Source organism: Budorcas taxicolor, chromosome 7 (genome assembly GCF_023091745.1).
Source record: "Budorcas taxicolor isolate Tak-1 chromosome 7, Takin1.1, whole genome shotgun sequence".
Taxonomy (NCBI): Eukaryota; Metazoa; Chordata; class Mammalia; order Artiodactyla; family Bovidae; genus Budorcas; species Budorcas taxicolor.
The window spans coordinates 106,984,820-107,011,993 of NC_068916.1; the positions used below are offsets into that span (position 1 = coordinate 106,984,820).

At 38.8% G+C, this 27,174-nt stretch overlaps 1 protein-coding gene across 1 annotated transcript in view; it reads left to right on the top strand.

The window, feature by feature from the left end:
- The window catches only part of FER (FER tyrosine kinase), a 459,494-nt gene that overhangs the window by 83,224 nt on the left and 349,096 nt on the right, over positions 1-27,174 (top strand). The window contains exons 3-4 of the mRNA XM_052643475.1: positions 1,982-2,155; positions 12,420-12,519. Of these exons, the coding sequence (XP_052499435.1) occupies positions 1,982-2,155; positions 12,420-12,519 (274 nt within the window). The remainder of the gene's footprint in view (positions 1-1,981; positions 2,156-12,419; positions 12,520-27,174) is intronic.

The following is a 27,174-nucleotide window of genomic DNA, read 5'->3' on the forward strand; positions in this document are numbered from 1 at the left end:
GAGAAAGAAACTGATTGTTCTCACTTTATTTTTGGTAGCCTCAACATTTCTGCACATGCTATATAGAGTGTTTTCCTAACACTGTATTTCTTAGAGTGAAAATACCAAGTTAGAAAGGCAGAGCTGTGGCAGTTACTAGGGCAGTTTAGGTTATATTTTAAATCCACATTTGTATAGTTTTTTGTTTTCATCTTTCTTAAATTTTATATTTTAATGGAAGAGCTACGTCAGTTTTAAATGGCTTTATGGTATCTTAGTACTCAGGGTTTTGAATTTGAAAGTAAATATGATGAGTTCATAGGCCACCTGTCTTATTTTGTGTTTGTAAAAGCAACTGAAATTTTACAACTAAAAATGACCTTTTTCCCTAAAGAAGTGTCCTCAAAGATTACTTTTTTTAAAAGAACATATACTGCAGTGTATCAAACACAAGAATACCCAGTTAGACCCTGGAGAGTTCTGACTGTGACCACAAATTTGCTTCCTTTAGGATAGCCTGTGATTGAGATACTTATTACATTTTGTTTTAGGATTACCTTGGAATACTAACAGTAACAAAATTAATTCCGTTCATTCACAGATCAAAAGTAATAGTGTAGAAAAATTACTTTCAGGAAATACCCAGACATACCTTGTCTATTTTTTTTTTTTTTGTATCTTTAATATGGATCTTCTCTGACCAAACTAAACTTGTTTCTGAATAGGATTTTGAAGACCTATAGTGAAGAGCATTCTTCTGTTGCTTTTTTTCCCCAGTACTTATATGCTGCTGCTGCTAAGTCGCTTCAGTCGTGTCTGACTCTGTGCGACCCCATAGACGGCAGCCCACCAGAATCCCCCTGGGATTCTCCAGGCAAGAGTGCTGGAGTGGGTTGCCATTGCCTTCTCCAATGCATGAAAATGAAAAGTGAAAGTGAAGTTGCTCAGTCATGCCTGACTCTTTGCGACCCCATGGACTGCAGCCTACCACGCTCCTCCATCCATGGGATTTTCCAGGCAAGAGTACAGGAGTGGGGTGCCATTGCCGTCTCCACTTATATGCTAGAAAGTCTAATAACAAATGACTTGTTCTTCCAGCTGTACCTATATGCCCACTTGTCCCAAACCCAGCATTATGTATGTCTGCTGTTGAAGCAATGTGTTAAGCTAGAAAAACAAATGGTTTATAACTAATTTATTAAGAGAAGAGAAAAGATAGAAATCTAGAGAATTCAAGTATTTAAGACATAGGCAGCAAAAGCAGAGCAGGTATGAAGATTGAGAAGGAATTTGTAGAAAGGGAGGAAGGCAGGTCAGTATGTTGGAAGAAAAGAGGCCATGGAAACCAACAACAAGAGTTTCATGTATACTATCATATAAGAAATGAATCGCCAGTCTAGGTTCAATGCAGGATACAGGATGCTTGGGGCTGGTGCACTGGGATGACCCAGAGAGATGGTATGGGGAGGGAGGTGGGAGGGGGGTTCAGGATTGGGAACACGTGTACACCCGTGGTGGATTCATGTTGATGTATGGCAAAACCAATACAGTATTGTAAAGTAAAATAAAGTAAAAAAAAAAAAAAGTTTCAGGAAGTGTGAGTCAGTAGGATCAGATGCTGCAGAGAAACAGGTTAGAATGAAGATGGGTAAGTTTCTGTTACCTTACTGAGACAGTAGAAAAGTGTGGGCAGAAGCAATATATCAGGGTTGGAAAACAGACAAGTGGTAAGATGAAGACTGCAAGAGTGGACTCTCCATGAGGCCCTCAGTCCTGTCCTGCTATTCCGCAGTCTCTGCTTACTGAATTTCGGAGCATTTGTACTTGAATTTAAAGATGCTGTATACAAAACATTCATATAGCATATTGCATAATTGCCAGAAACCTGTTATTTTTATATTAATGTAATAATTTGTGTAAAACTAAATGTTTAAAGTTCCTGAACACAGCTAAATGGAAGCCTCTAATACAAATGTAATTTTGTTTCTTGTTTTTTAAAAAGTCTTGGCTACTTATGATTCAGCAGACCGAACAGCTCAGCAGGATCATGAAGACGCATGCAGAGGACCTGAATTCCGGGCCCCTGCACAGGCTCACCATGATGATCAAAGGCAAGCAGCAGGTGAAGAAGAGCTACATGGGCGTCCACCAGCAGATGGAGGCAGAGACGATCAAGGTCTGTCTTTCCGCTCTGGGGTTCTTCCTTCAGTGTCAGTTTTAGGTTCGCTGAGATGCTGTGTCCTGTTTGACTTTAAAAAGTGTTTAGTCACCATTTCCTGGTAAGAAATAGACTTCAATGTCTCTAATAAGTAGTATCTTATTTTTATTGAATATAAAACATTATTGATTATAAGATATGTGAGTATATATTCGCACGAAAGAAATGCTGCCAAAATAAATTCGTTGGGATACTTCTACATTTTCTTCACAACCAGTGCCTGTCCCTTCTGCCTAACTTTTTACAGTGGTTTTAATTGTGATAATTTGCAAGTGTACAGAAGAAGAGAGAATGATCACATGCACTCCCATTGACCTGCCCATCCACCTAGTCAACATCTTGGTTTGTTTTTTTTCATCTGTACTCTCACCTGCCTTTCTTCTACATTGGATAATTATAGAAAATTCCAGTTTTTAAATTTTATCTGTAAATATTATTTATTGCTAAATAATTACTCTTTAAGAAAACTATGTTATGAACTCACCTAAAAATAAAGATAATTCCTTAATATTATTAGTTATCATGATTGTGCTCAAATAATTGTTCAATGTTATTTTTGCAGTTGGTTCATTTGAGTCATGATCCAGATCTGGCTTATACATTGTCTTTTAATAATGTCTTTTAATCTGTAGGTTCCTCTTGCCACCCCACTATTAAAATGCTATGCATTTAAAGAAACTGGGTAATTTACTCCATAGAATTGAATTCTTTCATTTTGGATTTTGCTGTTAGTGTCTTGTAATGCTGTTTCATGTATTCCTTTATCCTTCAGTTTTCCAGCAAACAGGAAGATAGATCTAGAGGCTTGATAATACTCTGGCTGTTTATTTCGGGCTGGTATAGATTTCCTGTTGTTTCATAACAAGAGGTATACATTATCTGCTACTAGGTTCCAGTGTTGCCAGCCTTGTCAATCATTAAAGTTTTCTCTCGGCCTTTCACCTACTGAAGCACTTGGTGTCCACTGCTTAGACCCGTTGGTTCAGTGGAGGTTGTAAAGTGACGATATTTCCCTTCTGTCATTCCTGATGCAGTTGTTAGCTGGAATTTTCAGTAAAAATGTTTCCTCTATCAGCTGTTTGGTTGCCATGAGGTATAGATCATGTAAGAAAGGTAGGATAAATACTTGCTTTTAGACATTAATTTACCAGTTTATGAACAGTGAATTGGTTCTTTAGCAACTTCAGAAGTTAAGACTTCCATTTTCCAATCCAGCATGTAAGAAGCTTGGAAGTTGTCACTCCATCCTAACAGCAAATAAAAATCTGAACAAACTGAAAAATCAGCAACTCTTCTTAGATCCATTAGAGAAGATAGGTCACAGAGCAAAATGACTGTCCCCGAAACTGGACAAGTGAATATAGAGGATCACAACTAATCAGAGCAACATAAGACTTGAGAACAAGTGTTCAGTTCAGTTCAGTCGCTCAGTCGTGTCCCACTCTTTGTGACCCCATGAACTGCAGCACGCCAGGCCTCCCTGTCCATCACCAACTCCCAGAGTTCACCCAAACCCATGTCCATCGAGTCAGTGATGCCATCCAGCCATCTGTGGAAAGAAGTGAAAAGCAAAGGAGTAAAGGAAAGATATAAGCATCTGAACGCAGAGTTCCAGAGAACAGCGAGGAGAGATAGGAAAGAACAGGTGTTGGGTGTAGAAACCTGAACTATAACGGACAAACTCTGGACGCTCTGATGGTTGAAAGCTCTAGGAGAACCCACTCGTGGAGTGGTCTTCACACTTGTGAATTTTACCTCCTGAATCTCTGTGAGGTTCTCACAGTGAATATGGGGGTGGGGGAAACAACCCACGATCTTGGCCGTGGAAGAGGAAGGGAACCATTTTGACATAGGCTAGAGCATTCTGTTTCTAACGAGGTCTGTCCTCAGAAGAAGCTGTTGAGTTGGAGCCTGACTGACCTGAGGAAAGGGTGAAAACTGTATGTTGTCTATAAGAAACCCACTTTATATATAAAGACACATAGAGATTAATAGTAAATGGATGGAGGAAGATACACCGTACTGACCCTGATCCAAAGAAAGTGGGAGTAGCTATATTAATTTCAGATAAGACAGACTTCAAAGCAAGGACGTTTATCAGGGATAAGGAAGAGAGTTACACAATGTTGAAGGGGTCAGTTCTCCAGGAAGACAGTACAATCCTTAATGTACATGTGCTTAACAGCATAGCATCAAAATATTGGTGGGACTGCAAAAACGGTTAAAATTGTAGAGAGAAATGAGTGGACCTCCATTACAGTTGGAGATTTCGGTACCTTTCCCCCACCCCCATCAGAAATGGACAGATGCAGCCGACAGAAAGTGAGTAAGGACAGAGTGAACTCAATAATGTCATTAATCAGCTAGATATGATGAACATCTGTTGACTACTTCAGGCAAAAACTGGGGAATACACATTCGTCTCAAGCTTATATTGCACAGTTCAGCAAGATATTCCACATTCAAGGTCATAAGCTACATCAAAATATATTTAAAAGAGTGGAATTGATACAGTATGATAGCTAGAAAATCCCCAAATACTTGGAGATTAAACAACATACTTGTAAATAACCCATGGACCAAGGAAGAAATCTCAAGAAAAGTATAAAGATATTTTTAACTAAATGAAACTGAAAACTTATCAAAATGTATGGGATATAGCAAAAGCAGTGCTTAGAGGGAAACTTATAGCATGGACTGCATTTGTTAGAAAGAAAGAAAGATCTAAAATCAGTCATCTGTGCTTCTACCTTAGGGCAGTAGAAAAAGAAGAACAAATTGAATCTGAAGTACACAGAAGAAACTAACTGATGAAAATTAGAGTAGAACTCAGTGAAAATGAAAACATGAAACCAATTGAGAAAAGTCAACAAAAACAAAATCTGATTCTTCGAGAAGGTGATAAAATCAACAAGTCTCTAGCCAGGCTAACAAAAAAACCAGTGTGGGTACAAATTAGTAATATCAGAAGTGAAAGAGGAGACATCACATATATCCCATGGATATTGAAAGGATAATGAAGGAAATACTCTTTAATCAACCCAGTGTCCATAAATTTGATAAGCTGGGAGAAATGGGAGCATGCCTTGAAGGACACAATCTGCTGAAACTCACAGAAGACGAGATGGACAGTCTGAACAGGCATGTATCTATTAAAGTAATTGAAAGTGAAGTTGCTCAGTCGTGTCCGACTCTTTGCGACCCTGTGAACTGTAGCCTACCAGGCTCCTCCGTCCTTGGGATTCTCCAGGCAAGAATACTGGAGTGGGTTGCCATTTCCTTCTCTAGGGGAACTTCCTGACCCAGGGATCGAACCCAGGTCTCCCACATTGCAGGCAGACACTTTAACCTCTGAGCCACCATGGAAGGAGCCCAAAACAGAAGGCACCAGGCTCAGACGGCTTCAAGCTCAGATGCCTTCACTGATGAATTCTATCAAACATTTAAGGAAGAAATTGCACCACTTTTCTACAAACTTACCTCGGAAAAAGAAACAGAAAGTTACCAATTCCATTCTACGATGCTAGTGTTATCAAACACCAAGAGCAGATAAAGATGTTAGGAAACTATAGACCAATGTCTCTCATGAACATAGATGCAAAAATCCTTGAACTATTGAGAAATAAAATCCAACAGTATAGAACAAGAATTTACACAGCTTGACTAAGTGGAATTTATTTCAGGTGTGAAAGTTTGGTTCAATATTTGAAAATTAATTTATGGACTCCATTATATCAACAAACTAAAAAGAAAAATTACATGAGCATATGAATAGATGCAGAGAAAGCATTTGACAAAATCTACCACCAATTCGTGATTAAAAACTCTCAGTACACTAGGAATAAAGGTGAACTTCCTCGACTTGATAAAGGATATCTACAAAAAACTTCCAGCGAACATCATACACAAATGTGAGAAACATGTAACTTTCCCATTAAGTCAGAGCAAGACATGAATGTCCTCCACTTGCCACTGCTTGTTAAAAAAATCCCGTCAATCTTAACTAATGAAACAAGACCAGGACAAGAAATAAAATGTATACAGATTGGGAATGAATGTCATTATTTACAAATGACATGGTTCTTTATGTAGATAATCCAAGAGTATCAACCAAAAACTCTTGAAACAAACAATCAGTTATAGCAAGTTTGCAGGAAATGGCAACCCACTCCAGTATTCATGCCTGGAAAATCCCATGGACAGAGCCTGGTGGGCCATAGTCCATGAGGTTGCAAAGAGTCAGACACAACTGAGCGACTTCACTTTGCAGGATACAGTGTTACATAAGAAATCAATCACTTGCCTATGTATTAACAATGAACCGGTGCAATATGAAATTAAAAGCATGATACCATCTACATTAGAATCTCAAAAATTAAACACTTAGGTATAAATCTAACAAAGTGTATGTACATAATCTATAGGAGAACAATGACAAAATGAAGAAGAACTGAAGAGCCTCTTGATGAAAGTGAGAGAGGAGAGTGAAAAAGTTGGCTGAAAGCTCAATGTTCAGAAATCTAAGATCATGGCATCCAGTCCCATCACTTCATGGCAAATAGATGGGGAAACAGTGGAAACAGTGACAGACTTTATTTTTGGGGGCTCCAAAATCACTGCAGATGGTGACTGCAGCCATGAAATTAAAAGACACTTACTCCTTGGAAGGAAAGTTATGACCAACCTAGACAGCATATTAAAAAGCAGAGATGTTACTTTGCCAGCAAAGGTCCATCTAATCAAGGCTATGGTTTTTCCAGTGGTCATGTATGGATGTGAGAGCTGGACTGTGAAGAAAGTTGAGTGCTGAAGAATTGATGCTTTTGGACTGTGGTGTTGGAGAAGACTCTTGAGAGTCCCTCGGACTGCAAGGAGATCCAACCAGTCCATCCTAAAGGAGATCAGTCCTGGGTGTTCATTGGAGTGATTGATGCTGAGGCTGAGGCTCCAGTACTTTGGCCACCTGATGCAAAGAGCTCACTCATTTGAAAAGACCCTGATGCTGGGAAAGATTGAGGGCAGGAGGAGAAGGGCACGACACAGGATGAGATGGCTGGATGGCATCACCTACTCAATGGACATGGGTTTGAGTGAACTCTGGGAGTTGGTGATGGACAGGGAGGCCTGGTGTGCTGCAAAGAGTCGGACACGACTGAGCGCCTGAACTGAACTGATGAGAGAAATCAAAGGAGAAATAATTGTTATCCCTTGTTCTCAATGTTGTGACTATATCAGTGTTTCCCATTTTGAACTATAGATTTAATGCAGATCCCAATCAAAATCCCAGCAAATGCTGAACTGATTCTAAAATCCATATGGAGTAGCAAAAGACCCAGAATAGGCGACAGAATATTGGAGAACAGAATTCGAAGACCAGCATTATGTGACTCCCAGATTTATTATAAAGACACAGTAATCAAGAGAGTTTGGCATTTGTGAAAGAAAATGAACAGATAAACAAATAGTTCAGTGAAACGGAATATAGAGTCCAGAAGTAGATTCACATAAATGTATTTGACTGATCTTTGAAAAAAAGGGGCAAAGTCAGCACAGGGGAGAACAGTTAATATTTTCAACAAATGGCACTGGAACAGGGACAAAAAAAATGTGCAAATAATGAATCTTTACACAGATTTTACACCAGTCACAAAAATTAACTCAAAATGGATCACAGACCTAAATATAAAATTTAAAACTATAAAACACCTATAAGATAAATAGAGAACCTAGATAACCTTAGATATGGAGATGATTTTTTAGATAGAACACCAAAGGCATGATCCATGGAGAAATGATTGATAAGCCGGAATTCATAAAAATGTAAGACTTCTGGTCTCTTTTCCGCCCTTCCTTTTTGTTTCTTGTTCTTTAAAAAAATGTTTATTTTTGGCTGTACCATACGGCTTGTGGGGTGCTAGTTCCCCAACCAGGGATCGAACCCAGACCCTCAGCAGTGAGAGCACGGAGTCCTAACCGCAGGACTGCAAGGGGATTCCCTCCTTTCTCTCTTTTTTAAAAAATTATAACTCTGCAGAAGTGTGTGTGACGTGTGTGGCATACAGCAAAGGAGCAACGTGAGTTTTCATTCCGAGAAATTTTACTTACATTGGATGCAAGTCACGGTACGAAGCTGTGACTCTAGTCTCCAAAGATGTGGCATCTTGATTACAGAATTTAGGGGAAAGTAATGGAATTGACTGTGTGGATCACAACAAACTGTGGAAAATCCTGAAAGAGATGGCATACCAGACAACCTGACCTGCCTCTTGAGAAACCTATATGCAGGTCAGGAAGCAACAGTTAGAACTGGACATGGAACAACAGACTGGTTCCAAATAGGAAAAGGGGTACGTCAAGGCTGTATATTGTCACCCTGCTTATTTAACTTCTATGCAAAGTACATCATGAGAAACTCTGGGCTGGAAGAAGCACAAGCTGGAATCAAGATTGCCGGGAGAAATATCAATAACCTCAGATATGCAGGTGACACCACTCTTATGGCAGAGAGTGAAGAGGAACTAAAAAGCCTCTTGATGAAAGTGAAAGAGGAGAGTGAAAACGTTGGCTTAAAGCTCAACATTCAGAAAATGAAGATCATAGCATCCAGTCCCATCACTTCATGGGAAATAGATGGGGAAACAGTGGAAGTAGTGTCAGACTTTATTTTTTGGGGGCTTCAAAATCACTGCAGATGGTGACTGCAGCCATGAAATTAAAAGACGCTTACTCCTTGGAAGAAAAGTTATGACCAACCTAGATAGTATATGGAAAAGCAGAGACATTACTTTGCCAACTAAGGTCCGTCTAGTCAAGGCTATGGTTTTTCCTGTGGTCATGTATGGATGTGAGAGTTGGACTGTGAAGAAGGCTGAGCGCCAAAGAATTGATGCTTTTGAAGTGTGGTGTTGGAGAAGACTCTTGAGAGTCCCTTGGACTGCAAGGAGATCCAACCAGTCCATCCTGAAGGAGATCAGTCCTGGATGTTCATTGGAAGGGCTGATGTTGAAGCTGAAACTCCAATGCTTTGGCTACCTGATGCGAAGAACTGACTTATTGGAAAAGACCCTGATGCTGGGAAAGATTGAAGGTGGGAGAAGGGGACGACAGAGGATGCGATGGTTGGTGGCATCACCGACTCGATGGACATGAGTTTGGGTGAACTCCGGGAGTTGCTGATAGACAGGGAGGTGGCGTGCCTCAAAGAGTCAAACACGACTTAGCAACTGAACTGAACTGAACTGAAGGGCATTGAAAGTGAAGCTCAGTAGGGTCTCAAGCACACTCTGGGTGGTCTATAAGCGAGTATAAACTATATAATGACTTCACAAATTTAAAAGAACAATGAACTGAAAGCAGCCTGATATGCAAGATAAAATGAACCAGTTGGGAGGATTTTCAGACAGGTTTCAACAACAGACATGAATGGGATACATCAGTTTAAAGGTGTGCCAGATAGGAAAATGTTCAGTTCCCTGAGACCAGAGCAGTAAACTGCAATGGGCAGTCATGCAGATGGAAGTGTCCATATTTCTTGCCTGCTGCAAATATGTATTTATACACACACAGAGACACACACACACACAGACATTCTCCTCAAAAAAAAAAAAAAACAACAAAACCAAAACCACACTTCTACAAAATACAATATCAAGGGAATGAGAAGATGGACTGTAAACTGGGAGAAAAAGTTTGCAAGGACATTTGATAAAAGACTGTTATTAAAACACAGAAGGAACTCCAGTAAGTCTACTGAGAAAAGAAGCAACCTTATGAAAAAATAAACACGTCACCAAACAAGATACACAGATGGCAAATAAGCAGATAGAAATATGCTCAAATTTTATGCCATCAGGGAAATGCAAACTGATGGAACAGTGAGATACCACTGCCCCAAATTAGAATGCCCCAAATCCAGAACACTGATGACGTCAAATACTGGTGAGGTTATGGAGCAACAGGAACTCTCATTCATTGCTGGTGGGATTACAGAACCCTACTTTGGAAGACAGTTTGGTTGTGTTTTACAAGAATAAAAATAGTCTCACCGTTGGTTCCAAAAATTGAGCTCCTTGGTATTTATCCAAAGGAGTTGAGAACATATGTCTACGCTAAAGCCCACACTTAGCAGTTTATAACAGCTTTATTTATAATTGTCAAAACTTAGACACCACCAAGATGTCTTTTAGTAATGAATGGATAAACTGTGGTGCATCCAGACAGTGGAGTATTATTCAGTGCTCAAAGGAGATGAGCTACCAAGAAGGACATGAAGGACCCTTAAATGTATATTACCAAGGGAAAGAAAGTGAAAATGTTCCTTGCTCAGTTGTGTCTGACTATCTGCCACCTCGTGGACTGTAGCTGGCCAGGCTCCTCTGTCCATGGGGTTGTCCAGGCAGGAATGCTGGAGTGCATTGCCATTCCCTTCTCCAGGGGATCTTCCCGACCTGGGGATTGAACCCAGGCCTCCCACAGTGGAGGCAAATTCTTTACCATCTGAGCCGCCAGGGAAGCCCACTAAGTGAGAGAAGCCAGTCTGAAAAATATATCTGATCCTACCTACATGGTATCCTCGAAAGGTCAGAACTGTTGGTTGCTAGGGGTGCATGAACACGTGGAGCCCTGAGGGTCCTATGATGGTGAAACAGCTGTGCGTGGTCCTGTAGTGGTGGGATGCATGTCACTGTATGTTTGTTCAAAGCCGTAAAATACACACCATGAGTGGAATTTAATGTAGCCTGTGCACTTGTGCGATAATGATATGTTCTTATCAGTTATCATCAGTTGTAACAAACGTACAGACAGACTCGAGTGGAGTACGCTGATGATCAGTGAGGCCGTGCATGAGTAGGGATAAGGGACAAATGGGAAATCTCTGTCCTTTGTGCTCAGTTTTGCTGTGATACTAAAACTGCTCTAAAAGGCGAAGGCCATTAAAACATGTTAACTGGTGAGGTTTTCTTATAAAGAGACATGATCTGAAGTAATTTCTATCTGTATCTGTATCGTGGGCTTCCCTGGCAGCTCAGCCTATACAGAATCCGCCTGCAGTGCAGAAGATGCAGGTTGGATCCCTGGGTCGGGAAGATCCCCTGGCGAAGGAAATGGTGACCCACTACAATACTCCTGCCTGGAGAATCCCATGGCCAGAGAAACCGGGAGTGCTACAGTCCATGGGGTTGCAAGAGGCGGACATGACTTATCGACTAAATGACGAACGGTATCTATATGTTACGGGGCTTCCCAGGTGGCGCTAGTGGTAAAGAACCCTCCTGCCAATGCAGGAGACATAAGAGATGTGGGTTCGATCCCTGGGTTCTGAAGATCCCCTGGAAGAGGGCATGGCAACCCACTCTAATATTGTTGCCTGGAGAATCCCATGGACAGAGGCGCCTGGTGGGCTACAATTCATGGAGTCGCAAAGAGGGGGACACGACTGAAGTGACTTAGCACACATCTATCATAGCTGTTGACATGTTTGTTCACTTACACAGTGCCATCTTCCATGCTGTCAAGGACCTTGGTGATGCAGAATTTGTTTAAAGTAGGCTCTAGGACTTTCTTCCAAATTGCTTATGTCCCTTTAGCAAGTTTTTAATGCTGCTGATTTCTGAACTCTTTTCTAAAGTCTTATTAGATGTTTTTCAGATACCACCTAAGATTCTCAGTTTTTTCTTGAATGCTTTTTATGGCTGACTGCAGACTCAAGGACTTGGGTTTGTAAAGCCTTTCTGCAGAAATAATGACCAAGTTAATGTGTGCATGCCGTGACCACTGTCATGAACGCTGCCTGGTCAACATTAACTGGATGCATCTTTTTAGAGACGTTACAGTGTAAAAAAAATTCATATTACAACTGATGAATTATGACAACTCGGAGTTATTCTGTATGATTAAAATAAGAATTTTAAATTAGTTTTTTTATTAAAGAAAATATTTCTGTACATAGAAATAAATTATTGCCCTTTAAATTTTAGATAATGACAGCACTAGTTTATGATTTGCTCTTCTTTTTAAGAAATGGTTTTCTTTTTTTCATATGCTTTGAATTTATCACCAATTTCTAAGCTAATTTTAGTTTATTGTTTATAATTATATGTTAAAGAGCACTTCTGACTCATAAGCAGTAAAAGATGCATCAGTTAATGCTTTGAAATTTAAGTTCTTGACAGATGTAAATTTAAGCTTTTAAAAATCTTTTTGCATTTCTTTTTTTTGACAGGTTACAAAGACAGAATTAGAGAAATTAAAAACCAGCTATAGACAATTAATAAAAGAAATGAATTCCGCAAAAGAGAAATATAAAGAAGCTGTAGCTAAAGGTATGGCACAATTAGGAATAATGTTTATTGTAGTGACTTTTATCATTTGAAAGTTATCTTTATAAGTGGTGGAATGAATCCGCTTAGACCGATTAATATATAGGTATATTAAAATAAGCCTAAATAAACAAATTATCAAACTGAATAATTTTTTCTTTTTGAGGTGGAAACTTTTTGAGTAGTTCATACTAAATAGAATTATGTAGTACTTGTGATAGGGAGCAAAGAATGTTTAAAAATTTCCCTCAGCTTTCAGATTTACTTATTGAATTAATATTAAATAAGAAAAATAAAGTCATATTTGTTTAGATGCCTTTATTGATCCTCTTTTTACCTGTATTTAAGTACCATTAAAATCACAAGTCATTTTATAGCTTAGTTTTGCTTTTATAGCTCAATTTTATTGTCATAAAATTTTCATAATACACTTTGGAAATAAATGGAAAGAGAAACATTATGTTTTTAACAGAGATTTCTGGTTATAGTTGTAAATGTGATTAAATAGTCGTCATATTTAGATTTTTTTAATTATAAAAGCTTTTTTCCCTGGTTATATATAAACATTAGTAGCTGCTCTTTCGGGGATGGAAATGGGAACTGACTCCCGCATTCTTGCCTGGATGATTCTATGGACAGAGGAGCCTGGGGGCCACCGTCCTTGTGTGCTCCAGTCACGCGCAACGAGCTGCTAAACAACAAGCAGCTCTGAAAAAGTGTTATCATTTAACTTATCTTCCTCTTTTATTACTGCATTCTCTCTTTGTCCTCTGCTTGTATATTCTTCCGTTGTGTCGTTGAGGTAAATGAGATAAGCAGCTCCCGTGTTTGGATATGTTTTGCGCAGTGAGAATGCGGTGTTCCTGTTAGTCCCAGTAGGGGGTTTCGAAGCCGTGTTCCCGCTCCCCGCTCCCCGCTCTCCGCTCGCCGTCCTCCGTCCTCCGTCGCGGCCTTTCTGCCTCCCTCGCCCGCCTCCTCCGGCTGCCCTTTCTGGCCTTCCTGCTCTCCTCCCTCCCCGCCCCTCCCCTGCCTCCCTCCCTTCTTCCCTGGCGCTCCCAGAGCCCAGGACTCCCTAAAGCGTTTCCTTGGCGTCTCTCTCTCACCCTGTCTCTACCCCTCCCACATTGCTTTTCCTGTTTCTGTTTCTTGCAGGGTTTCTGCTGCTTTTTTAGGGAAGCTGAATTAATATTCACAGTTTGCTTGTTTTTACTTACTTTTTCTTGCACCTCAACCAACATTTTGAGACCCTGATCTCTTTTTAACGCAAATTTATCTTTTAAAATGCGTTTGTAGTTAAGTTATGTAAGTTATTTAAGTGCAGAAAAGAAGAAAAGTGCAATAGTGGAAAAATCAGTCAGACTTTAGAGTCAGTCTTGGATGTAAGTTCCAATGTTGTATGATTATTTCATAGTTTTCAGATTTCATATACCTAAGTATTATTCCTTATTTGTTTTAAAGAGTGCTTTATATAATCAAGAAATATTTACTGATTATTATTTGCTATCTTTAAGTTGAGATTCAGACATTCAAGGAACTTACCCATTGCTAGTTGATGTTCTAACCTGGGAACTTCAAGTCTTCTCCTGTTTCAAAATTTAGCCTTTGCTAAGCCATCAAGAGTAATTTAAAAACAGCTTTGTACCTTGAGCATTACTACTCAGTCTGTCAAAGAGTAAGTTTTATAAAGTTCATTACCTAATGCTTGGCTAGCATTCTGAAATTTCCTGTAGTATAAATATCCATATTTGAATTCACTCAGAGCAAGTGATGACTTAATTCATTTATATTGTAATCCATCTGTGTGAAGTACTCACAGTAGGTCAATATCTGCTGGAGAATGATTAATTAGGAAAAGAAATACATTATTACTCCCAAGTCTGTGATATCTACTTTTAGTGATAGTTTATTTTTGTTTAAAACATGAAATCTAATTCTGGTATCATAAATTTTAAATAGTTCTTGTACTTAATGTTTATATTATCAAAGACTATTCACAGGTAATAATTGGTCTTTATTACTTTTGGTAGAGATAAAACACCATTTATTGCTGTGTTAGTAATAAGAAGGAAACTAGAAAATCTGAAGACCATAGCTTTAATTGATCTTAAGAAGTGTATTATTTGACTGAGTCTCCTGTTAAAATACGTGAGCTTATTTATTAATATATTTCCTTTCTAAAGGTGTTAGTGTGTTTCTGTTTTCAAGAATTTGATTGCTGTCATTAAATCAATTTATAATGTGTAGAGGATGTACTTTTAAAGTAAGTTCTTATGTAACTGTGTAAATGCATGAGACATATGTAAATTTCCCTTTTATAATCATAGCTATCTTTATACTCATGTTTATATGAAAAAGTATAAAACTACTTTTGAAAACCTGGTTTTCAAACTGCTGCTACATTTATCATGGAAATAGGGGTTGTTTATGTGTGTGTGAGGTTGTTTACTCTTGATAAGCATGACGTGTGGGCAGATTCTTGCAGCATTTACAGGTTTTATGTCAGAACTGTAGCTTATCTGGGGAGGCCCCACCAGGCCATTTCTGGAACGGGCTCTAGGAGCTGCTGGGGCACTGGCGGTGGAGAGCCAAACCATGGCTCTGGCGTTTAGAGTCCTTACTTTAGAAATCGGGAGGTCTTGGGAAAGCTGTTTGAAAACTCAGTCCAGCACATGAGATCCACCCTGAGAAGACACGGCTCTGGAGGGTATAGCATCTGGCAGTAGTTGCTGTAGTGAGTCAGAGTCAAATTCTGGATCTGATGGAGAAGTGGCTTAGAATCCAGGTTCAGTGACTGCAACTGGAGGTTCAGCCACAGTATAGATCGATAAGCAGCCTGGGTTCATATTGACATTCCAGACTCCTGACCCTGCTGTATGAATTACACAAAATACTTTAGGTTTTCAATGTTAGAATTTATATCAAAGAAACACTGATTTATGTTATCAAATGTAAGGTATAGCTTCATTTGTAATATTACTAGAGCATCATTTATGTTGGGCTTCCCTGATAGCTCAGTTGGTAAAGAATCTGCCTGCAGTGTGGGAGACCTGGGTTTGATCCCTGGGTTGGGAAGATCCCCTGGAGACGGGAGAGCTATCCACTCCAGTATTCTGACCTTGAGAATTCCACCATTCTGGCCATGGAGTTGTAAAGAGTCGGACACGACTGAGCGAGTTTCACTTTCATTTTAGTTAAATTTTTTGTTTCTTTTGCAATATATCCTAAATATCAAACTCATTTTGTTCTCTTCCATGTTGCGGGAACAAATATTTGTTTTAAATTAACTTGATCTGACTAGATCTGATAGATAGAGTACCTGATGAACTATGGAAGGAGGTTCGTGACATTGTACAGGAAACAAGGATCAGGGCCATCCCCATGGAAAAGAAATGCAAAAAAGCAAAATGGCTGTCTGGGGAGGCCTTACAAATAGCTGTGAAAAGAAGAGAAGCGAAAAGCAAAGGAGAAAAGAAAAGATATAAGCATCTGAATGCAGAGTTCCAAAGAATAGCAAGGAGAGATATGAAAGCCTTCCCCAGTGATCAATGCAAAGAAATAGAGGAAAACAACAGAGGGGAAAGACTAGAGATCGCTTCAAGAAAATTAGAGCTACCAAGGGAACATTTCATGCAAAGATGGGCTCAATCAGGACAGAAATGGTATGGACCTAACAGAAGCAGAAGATATTAAGAAAAGGTGGCAAGAATGCACAGAAGAACTGTACAAAAAAGATCTTCATGACCCAGATAATCACTATGGTGTGATCACTCACCTAGAGCCAGACATCCTGGAATGTGAAGTCAAGTGGGCCTTAGAAAGCATCACTACGAACAAAGCTAGTGGAGGTGATGGAATTCCAGTTGAACTGTTTCAAATCCTGAAAGATGATGCTGTGAAAGTGCTGCACTCGATATGCCAGCAAATTTGGAAAACTCAACAGTGGCTACAGGACTGGAAAAGGTCAGTTTTCATTCCAATCCCAAAGAAAGGCAATGCCAAAGAATGCTCAAACTACCGCACAATTGCACTCCTCTCACATGCTAGTAAAGTAATGCGCAAAATTCTCCAAGCTAGACTTCAGCAATACATGAACTATGAACTTCCAGATATTCAAGCTGGGTTTTAGAAAAGGGAGAGGAACCAGAAGTCAAATTGCCAACATCTGCTCAGTCATCGAAAGAGCAAGAGAGTTCCAGAAAAACATTTATTTCTGCTTTATTGACTATGCCAAAGCCTTTGACTGTGTGGATCACAATCAACTGTGGAAAATTCTGAAAGAGATGGGAATACCAGACCACCTGACCTGCCTCTTGAGAAACCTATATGCAGGTCAGGAAGCAACAGTTCGAACTGGACATGGAACAACAGACTGTGTTCCAAATAGGAAAAGGAGTAGGTCAAGGCCGTATGTTGTCACCCTGCTTATTTAACTTCTATGCAGAGTACATCATGAGAAACGCTGGGCTGGAAGAAGCACAAGCTGGAATCAAGATTGCCGGGAGAAATATCAATCACCTCAGATATGCAGGTGACACCACCCTTATGGCAGAAAGTGAAGAGGGACTAAAAAGCCTCTTGATGAAAGTGAAAGAGGAGAGTGAAAAAGTTGGCTTAAAGCTCAACATTCAGAAAACGACGATCATGGCCTCCGGTCCCATCACTTCATGGGAAATAGATGGGGAAACAGTGTCAGACTTTATTGTTCTGGGCTCCAAAATCACTGCAGATGGTGACTGCAGCCATGAAATTAAATGACACTCCTTGGAAGGAAAGTTATGACCAACTTAGATAGCATATTGAAAAGCAGAGACATTACTTTGCCAACAAAGGTCCATCTAGTCAAGGCTATGGTTTTTCCAGTGGTCATGTATGGATGTGAGAGCTGGACTGTGAAGAAAGTTGAGTGCTGAAGAATTGATGCTTTTGAACTGTGGTGTTGGAGAAGACTCTTGAGAGTCCCTTGGACTACAAGGAGTTCCAACTAGTCCATCCTAAAGGAGATCAATCCTGGGTGTTCATTGGAGGGACTGATGCTGAGGCTGAGGCTCCAATACTTTGTCCACCTCATGTGAAGAGTTACTCGTTGGAAAAGACCCTGGTGCTGGGAGGGATTGGAGGCAGGAGGAGAAGGGGACAACAGAGGATAAGATGGCTGGATGGTATCACTGACACGATGGACATGAGTTTGAGTAAACTCTGGTATTTGGTGATGGACAGGGAGGCCTGGTGTGCTGCAATTCATGAGGTCTCAAAGAGTTGTACAGGACTGAGCAACTGAACTGAAATTAACTTGTGCTAATTTGGACAGTAGTCTGTGAGAACAACCAAACTAAATTTAGCTATTGAACTGAAGTTAAAAATTTAGAATGTTTCTTGATTGCATGGAATAGTAAGTTCTTGATTGCAAAATACACAGGTTTTCCTTTCCTATTGCATATTATTCTGAATGCTTTCAGTTGATTAAATACATGGTTAGGTTTGCCATAAAACAGTTTTGTGAGTCCATATAGCTTGTATCCAAACTAAGGTTCTGACATAATGATTGTTAAGTGGAAAAATTTGCTGTAGTATCCTCTCTTTTTAAAATATTTTGTAATATTAATCTTTTTTAATATTTTGAACTCGTTTTTTATATTGGAGTAGAGCCAGTTAACTACATAATGATATTTTCAGGTGGTCACATCTTCCTTTTAGAGAGTCAGTAACTACTCAGGAGGACTCCCACAGGATCATATTAGCAGTAAATAAAGACAGTTTTCCTTTTCAATCTAGACGGTTTTTTTTTTTTTTTTTTTTCTTTTTCCTTGCCTAACTTCCCTAGCTGGAATCTCCAATATAGTGTTGAACAGAAGAAGAAAGAGCAAGCATGTTTGCCTTGCTGCTGATCTTAGCGGGGAAGACTTTCATCATAAGGATGAAGTTAACTATAGTTTCTCAAAGACTTTTCATTCTCTTGGCTTGAATAAGTTCATTTTTATTCCTGCTTAGTAATGGAAGTTAGATTTTATCAAATGATTTTTCTGTGTCTGTGGAGATGTGTATTTCTTCTTATTTTAGTTTGATACAGTGAGTTGTTTTGATTGATTTTCACATTTTTCAAATATTATACCAACCTCACATCTGGGGGATAAACTTCTCTTGGCTATGATGTATTATTATTTTTGATGTTATTTGATATGATTGGCTAAGTTTTTATGAATTTTCATATTTGTCTTTGTTTCTTTTAATAGCTAGTCTCATTTTGGTATAATTTTAACTCTTATCCTCTGCTTGATTTTCCCCCTCTTCAATTTTCTAGAGATCCTTGTGTTCAATTCATAATATTTCTTAAATATTGGTAGAATTCACTTGTGAAGCCATGTGGGTCTGCTTGCTTTATTTTTTTCTTTATAGCTAAAATTTTTAAACTATAAATTCAGTATCTTTAGGTGAGACCAGCTATTTGTTTATCTTTTTCTTTGAGTTTTAGTAGGTTGTGTCTTTCAAGGAATTGTTCGTTTGTTAAGTCTATTGGTCCTAAGTTGTTTAGAATACTTCCCTTTTCACCCTTTTACAGAATCTGCTGTGATATTTTCTTTCTCAGTTCTGTTATTGACACTTTGTGTCTTCTCTTTTTTACCTAATCATCCTGGCTAGAGGTTTATTGGCTTCATTAATCTTCTCACAGGTCGGCTTTAGGCTTCCTTTTGTTTCTGTTTTTCTGCTTTCTTTTTAATTGATTTATACTCTGATCTTTGTTTCTTTTCTTCCTTATGCTTGCTTTAGGCTTTGTTTACACCAGTTTGTCCAAGTTTTTTTTTAAAATGTGGAAACAAAGCTCATTGATTTGAGAACTGTCTTCTTTTCTAACATAGGCATTTAATGCTATGAATTTCCCGAAGTACTGTTTTAGCAACATTCCATAAATTTGTATGTATTATGCCATCATTTTCTTTAGTTCAAAGTACTTGAAGTATTTCCTTTTGTTTTTTTTCCTCTTTGATCCACAGGTTATTTAGAAATGTATTAAGTTTCCTAAAGTTTTGACATTTAAAAAAGTCTCTATTTTTGATTTATAATTTAATTTCACTTGTTCTGAAATTTTTTTATGATTTTATTCCTTTTACACTTATGAATGTATAAGGTCCATAGTTGGGTTACCTTGGTGAGTGCTTCATGTGCACTTTATAAGACTATGTTCTGCTGTTGTTGGTTGCACTGGTCTGTGTTGTTGGTGTGGGCCAGTTGGTTGATAGTATTGTTAAAAGCTGTGTTCTCACTGATATTCTGTTTACTTGCTCTCTGGATTGTTGAGAGAGCGCAATTGGAATCTCTCAGTGTGATTGTGTTTGTCTCTTCTTGTAGTTTCGTCAGGTTTTTGCTGTAATGTATTTTGAAGCTTGCTATTGAGTGTGAAAAGTAGTCATGATTGCTGTTTCCTCCTAATGATCTGACCTTTCTCTCATGGGAAATGACCTTTATTATCCTTGGTATTATTCTTTACTGTGTTATCTGTTCTGATGTTAATATTAGATATTTTGATTAATGTTTACATGGTATTTTTTTAATCCTTTCACTTCAACATTTTTTAGTCTTTATAGTTGAAGTGCACTGCTGATAAGCAGCATATAATGAGGTCTTGCTATTTTATCTTGATAATCTCTACCTTTTATTTGGTGGGATAGTTAGACTATAATGTGATTGATTTTGACAGTGTCAGGTTTAAATTTGTCATCTTGCAATTGTTTCTCCCTTGTTCCATTGTTCTTTATTGTACTTTTCCTTTTTTCTTCCTTCTTTTGAATTAATTGAAAAAATTTCTTAAGATTCTCTTTGTTGTCATATCTCCTTTGTTTTATTAGCTATAACTGTTTTGGTATTTTATGTTTATTTTACCATAGTATACCTTCAAGTGACAGTGTATCTCCTTGTGTATAACAAGGAATCCTGAAACTGGTATGGTTCCTGTATTTGTGCTATTGTTGTGATATATTTTACTTTTGTGTATGTTTTTAACTTTATAATATATTGTTAATATTTTTGTTTTTATTTAGTCAGATATCTTTAAAATTATATTAAAGCATCTTATATATTTTTCCATGTAGCCGTCTTTCATAGAATTCTTTATTCCATCTGGTATCATTTTACTTGTTCCTTTAAGAAGGCCTTCTTTTCTCTCCTTGCTTTTCTCTGGAACTCTGCATTCAGTAGAGTATATCTTTCTCTTACTCCCTTGCCTTTTACTTCTCTTCTTTTCTCAGCTATTTGTAAAGCCTTCTCAGATAAACCAGTTTGCCTTCATGCATTTTGTTTTCTTTGGGATAGTTTTGGTTGCTGCCCCCTCTGCAATGTTACGAATGTCTGTCCATAGTTTGCCAGACAGTCTGTCTACTGGATCTAAACCCTTAAATCTATTCATCACCTCCACTCTATAATCATAAGAGATTTGACCCAGGTCATGCCTGAATGGGCTAGTCGTTTTCTCTACTTGAATTTAGCCTGAATTTGGCAATAAGAAGTTCATGATCTGGGCCACAGTCAGCTCCTGGCCTTGTTTTTGCTGACTGTATAGAGCTTCTCCATCTTAGGCTGCAAAGAATGTATAATCAATTGATTATACCCAACTGAATGCTGAGTTCCAGAGAATAGCAAGGAGAGATAAGAAGGCTTTCTTAAATGAACTTTGCAAAGAAGTAGAGGAAAACAGTAGAATGGGAAAGACTAGAGAGCTCTTCAGAAAAATTGGATATACCAAGGGAACAGTTCATGCAAAGATGGACACAAGAAAGGACAGAAACAGCAAGGACCTAACAGAAGCTGGAGAGATTAAGAGGAGGTAGCAAGACTATGCAGAACTATACAAAAAAGGTCTTACTGACTGAGGCAACCACGATGGTGTGGTCACTCACCTAGAGCCAGACATCCTAGAACGTGAAGTCAAATGGGCCTTAAGAAGCATTACTACCAACAAAGCTAGTGGAGGTGATAAAATTCCAGCTGAGCTATTTCAAATCCTAAATGATGATGCTGTTAAAGTGCTGTACTCAACATGTCATCAAATTTGGAAAACTCAGCAGTGGCCACAGGATTGGAAAAGGTCAGTTTTCATTACAGTTTCCAAGAAAGACAATACCAAAGAATATTCAAACTATCACAAACTGCGCTCTTTTCACGTGCTAGCAAGGTAATGCTCAAAATCCTTCAAGCTAGGCTTCAGTAGTATGTGAACTGAGAACTTCCAGATGTACAAGCTGAGATCAAATTGCAAACATTCATTGGATCATAGAGAAAGCAAGGGAATTCCAGAAAAACATCTGCTTGATTGACTACACTAAAGCTTTTGACCGTGTGGATCACGACAAACTGTGGAAGATTCTTAAAAAGATGGGAGTACCAGACCATCTTCCCTGTCTCTTGAGAAACCTGTATGTGGGTCAAGAAGCAACAGTTAGAACTGGTTGACTGGTTATAGAACAGTTGACTGGTTCCAAATTGGGAAAAGAGTATGTCGAGGCTGTATATTGTCACCTTGCCCATTTAACTTCTATACAGAGTACAGCATGTGAAATGCCGGGTTGGATGAAGCACGGTTTGAATCAGGATTGCTGGGAGAACTGTCAACCTCAGATATGCAGATGATGCCACTATATTGGCAGAAAGCAAAGAGTAACTAAAGAGCTTCTTGATGAAGGTGAAAGAGAAAAGTGACAAAGCTGGCTTAGAACTCAACATTCAAAAACTGAAGATCTTGGCAACCAGTCCCATCACTCTGTGGCAAATAGATGGGGAAAAACTAGAAACGGTAGCAGATTTTATTTTCTCAGGCTCCAAAATCACTGTGGATGGTGACTAAAGCCTTGAAATTATGGTTTGATCTTCTTGCTGTCCAAGGGACTCTCAAGAGTCTTCTCCAACACCACAGTTCAAAAGGATCACTTCTTTGGTGCTCAGCTTGCTTTATGGTCCAGCGCTCACATCCATACATGACTACTGGAAAAACCATAGCTTTGACTATATGGATCTTTGTTGGCAAAGGTACGGATCTTATGAAATTATGACACTTCCGTCTTGGCAGAAAAACTATGACCAACCTAGACAATGTATTAAAAAGCAGAGACATCACTTTGCCAACAAAGATCCATATAGTCAAAGCTATGGTTTTTCCAGTAGTCATGTATGGATGTGAGCGCTGGACCATAAAGCAAGCTGAGCACCAAAGAAGTGATCCTTTTGAACTGTGGTGTTGGAGAAGACTCTTGAGAGTCCCTTGGACAGCAAGAAGATCAAACCAGTCCATTCTAAAGGAAATCAACAGTGAATATTCATTGGAAGGACTGATAGTGAAGCTGAAACTTTGCTACTTTGGCCACCTGATGCAAAGTGCCAACTCACTGGAAGAGACCTTGTTGTTGGGAAAGATTGAGGACAGAAGGAGGAGGGGACGAGAGAGGATAAGGTGGTTGGATGGCATCACCGACTCCGTGAACATGAGCTGAGCCAGACTCTGGGAGAAAGTGAAGGACAGAAAAGCCTGGCGTGCTGCAGTTCATAGGCTTGCAGAGAGTCAGATACTACTTAGCAACTGAACAACAACAAAGTCTACAAGTGGTAAATTCAGCTTTTGTACGTCTAAAAAAGATTTTATTTCACCTTTTTTTTTGGAAATATATTTTGCTGGGTATAGAATTTTTCTTGGCAGTTTTTTTTTTTTTTTTCTTGTTAGGTCTTTAAAGATGTTGCCCTTTGGTGCTCTGAAGGAGAAGTCTGTTCTAATCATTTTCTTTGTGGCTGTACATGGTTTGTATTTCTTTGGCAGCTTTTAGGATCTCCTTCTATTTATTAGTGATTTTGAGGAATTTTATTCTGATACTCCTTTATGTAATTTTTTTGTGTTTATGGGTTCTGAGCTTCTTATATCTGGAAGTTTATAATTTTTGCCGAGTTTGGGGCACTTTCAGCCGTTATTTCTTCACACATATTTTCTGTCTGCGTCTCTCCCTCTCGTTTCCTTTGAGGACCCCAGGATGTGCGCACCATGCTATTTGCCTTTCTTACAGCCTTCTGATGGTCTGTTCACTTTCCCCCTTTGTCCTGTTCTGTTTCTGCTTCCTGCTGGTTAGTTTGTATGGTTACGTCTACAGTTCTACTGATCTTGTCTTCTGCAGTGTCCAACCTGCTTTTAACTTCATGCACTGTGTTTTTCATCTCAGGTATTATAGATGTGCCTGAATAATTATGATTTGGGTCTTTTCTTCAACCTTCCGTATATCCACTTGACACATTCACCTAAATTTTTGAGTCTTAGTGGGCTTTATCCTTCCTTCTCATTTGTTGGTAAAGTTGTCTGAGTTTATTCATTCCCAGATTTTGTTTGTTTGTTTCGCCATCATCTTGTCTATATTGTAGAAAGTATGCGTCATCTTTATCCGCATACTTCCATGCACAGCCTTGTTTGTACACCATGTTAGTACCTTTTTCAAAGTTAAAAAATACTTCTAAGGAGTAAATGCATGCTAATTTTATAAAATATAAGGAATGCTATATAGTGTTGAATTAAGTGAAATTAAATATGATTTTCCTTTGGAGTTTTATAGTTTGCTCGAAGATATACTGAAATATCGGAAAAGATATTCAAAACAACTGCTTCACAGCTGTGTATTCTGATACCTAGAATTACACTAATGGTTTTATATTTACTAAGCCTCAGAATACCCACAAAAACATTTGTGGGGCTTCTCTTACATGGGGGGAGTCTCACTGTGTCTGCTTTGTGCATATCATACTCAGGAAAGACAGGATGAACTCTTCCACACTATACATGCCCATACCAGTCAGTCTAGAGAAGCTTGTGAGGAACCTTCTTTATCAGCTTTTGTAACAAGAGAGAGGAAACAAACTCTTTTTCAAATTCTTTTCTTCTGTATGAGAAACAGAGAGGAAAACGAAAGGACTGGTAAAACGCCTGATTATCTACCAGCCCTCACTCACCCAGAGCAGACAGAGTGCCAGCGTGTCTACTGCTTGAGCTGTGGGGGATTAGTTGTAAGTCTCATTCAAAAGTAAAATTTTCAGTAATGGGAAAGTAGATTTTCTTAAATTGCTTCTTCATGCGTTATGAATGGTTCTGTGATTTATTATAGCCAATTAAAAGTGATTAGATCCATTGAGTTGTCTCTTTGGAGTACTTTAATTATGAAAACCAGTTTGAAATGAGCCCAGACTTGAGACAGATGGTTGAATTTGTGTTTAAATAAATCTAAATCTTAAAAATGAATGAAACTTAGGAAAAGCTCTTTTAGTTGATTTCCTTGAGTCCACTAAGAATGGCAACTGGCTTTCTTATTTGATAACCCCTAAATATTGGGGATTTAAAAAATTCAGAATCATGTATGAATGATGTATGGAGGTCCCCTAGGAAAATACTCTGAAATTCAAATTACCTACCTCTCAGTTCAACATATGGAAGAAATGTGTTTTGAATACAGAATTTACTAAAGACCAAAATAGAGTTCAGGCTATGTTTGTTGGTTATTGGTCTATTGAAATGAGCTGAAAGTGGGAGGTTTTTCTCTTTTTTTGGATCTACTTATTTATATATATCAGCAGCTAACTTACGGCATGAATACTTTTCAGTGTATGGAACTTAATATGATAGGACTTTTACAAAGTCATAAGGAATAATGATACTCTTAATTATTAATCTAATTTACATTGGGTTAAAGCTGTATAAATTGGAATGACATTTATAATATTTGCATCAGATGCTGAAATATTATGTGGGATAGGATATGCTACATGATTCGTTTATATTCTGCAGATAACTTCCTAAAAATAATATGTAAGAACAATAATTTGATTTGTCCCTACTTTGCTTAGTTTTATTAAGTAAATAAAGCTAAGTTTCATATACAACAAGATTAACAGAAGTTATATTCTTTTGCTGATTTTCCTCTATATTTTGTAGGTGAGCTCCTTAACAATATTAGTTTTGGACTTGATTACTAGAAAGATGATATAAACAGATGCAGAAGGTAAAATTGTAATCTTCCTCTAACTTTTAATTTAAAAAAATTATTTAAGTTCACTTAAAAAAAATAAGAACTATCTCAGTTTGTGCATTTTCTTGTTATATACCAGGCACTGTCATCTGTATAAATGATATTGTAGATAACGGAGCACAGGAAATCCCTGCCTCTTGGAGCTTGCGTTTCAGAGCAGAAGCCAGCTGATTAGTGAAACATATAGTGTGTCAGGTGATAAAAGGTGTGATGGGGAAAACCTGGTAGGTAGATAGGATGCAGAGGATGATCAAGTCAGGTGTCACAAAGGAAGACATTTAAATGAAGGGTGAAAAGTGAGGGAGTGAACATGTGGTTATCTGTGCTCCAGAGAGAGGGAAAGTGGAAGTGAAGTCCTGAGACGGGATCATGTCTGGCGCCTTTGAGGGGTGGCACAGATGCCTGTGTGGCTGGAACTGAGGGGCTGGTGAAGGGAAGGTGTGGAGGCACGAGATGAGAATGGAGACGAAGAACGATGGTAAGTGGAAGGGACGCGCGGGTTATGTGGGGTCTTGCTAGGGCTTCCCTGTAGCTCAGTTGGTAAAGAATCTGCCTGCAATGCAGGAGACCCTGGTTCAATTCCTGGGTTGGGAAGATCCCCTGGAGAAGGGAAAGGCTACCCATTCCAGTACTCTGGCCTGGAGAAGTCCATGGACTGTATAGTCCATGGGGTCACAAAGAGTCGGACACGACTGAGTGACTTTCACTCTCACTTTGCAAGTGGAAAGCCTTTGGAGGGTTTGAGCAAAGGAACGACATGAACTTAAGTTTTAAGAGTAGAATTCTGTTGGGAGCCAGCGTGAGGAACTCCGCCCATGGCAAAGGTCATGAGGAAGGAAGCTTGGCATACGCAAAGGCATGATCAAGTCTCAGGAAACCCCCTGTTCCCGAGCATCTATCCCAAAACCAGAGTACCTTACGGGGAGCTCTCCCCCATAACCATTTCTCTCAGAGAAGGAGTTAACTTGCAGCTCCAGTTAATAAAAATTCCTGGGCGTGACAAGAGTGTTTCAACTTACAAACTCTGGAGGCTCTCTGGCCTGCCTGATCAGGCTCGTCTGGCCGCATGTGATTGTTTACAGCCTCCCAACTGTGAGAGGCACGGGATGTTTTAAAACTTTCTAAATACAGACTCTTTTGAGCAGTTAGAAGATTATTAGTATAGCATTAGTAGGTTGATTAGGAATTATACTGGTGAAGGGTTTTTTCATTTGTCCTGCCAATAATTACTGCTAATTCCCTGCCCTGGGTGTGACAAGGATGTCTCAGGTCAAACCTCTCTGCTGACAGACTAGCTTGTGTGACAGCCTCTCAGCCATAAACAGCACAGAGAGTTTGGAGTATTAGCATAGGGCTTTTTTCATTGATGAGTCAATGATTGCCATCAGGCCTCCATATCCTTAGGCACCTGGGAATATATTAATCAATGTATTTGAAATATAGAAAAGGAAATATAGTAGTTTTTGATGTTAGCAATACTAGACTTTTGAGTTAATCTTCTCTTTTGTTATAGATCACTGTACTTTGTTATAAATCACTATAAATCACTATGCTATGTAACTTTATCACTATCTTAAGACAAAGTAGATCTTAAGGGGAACATTGGTGAAGGGTTTACATT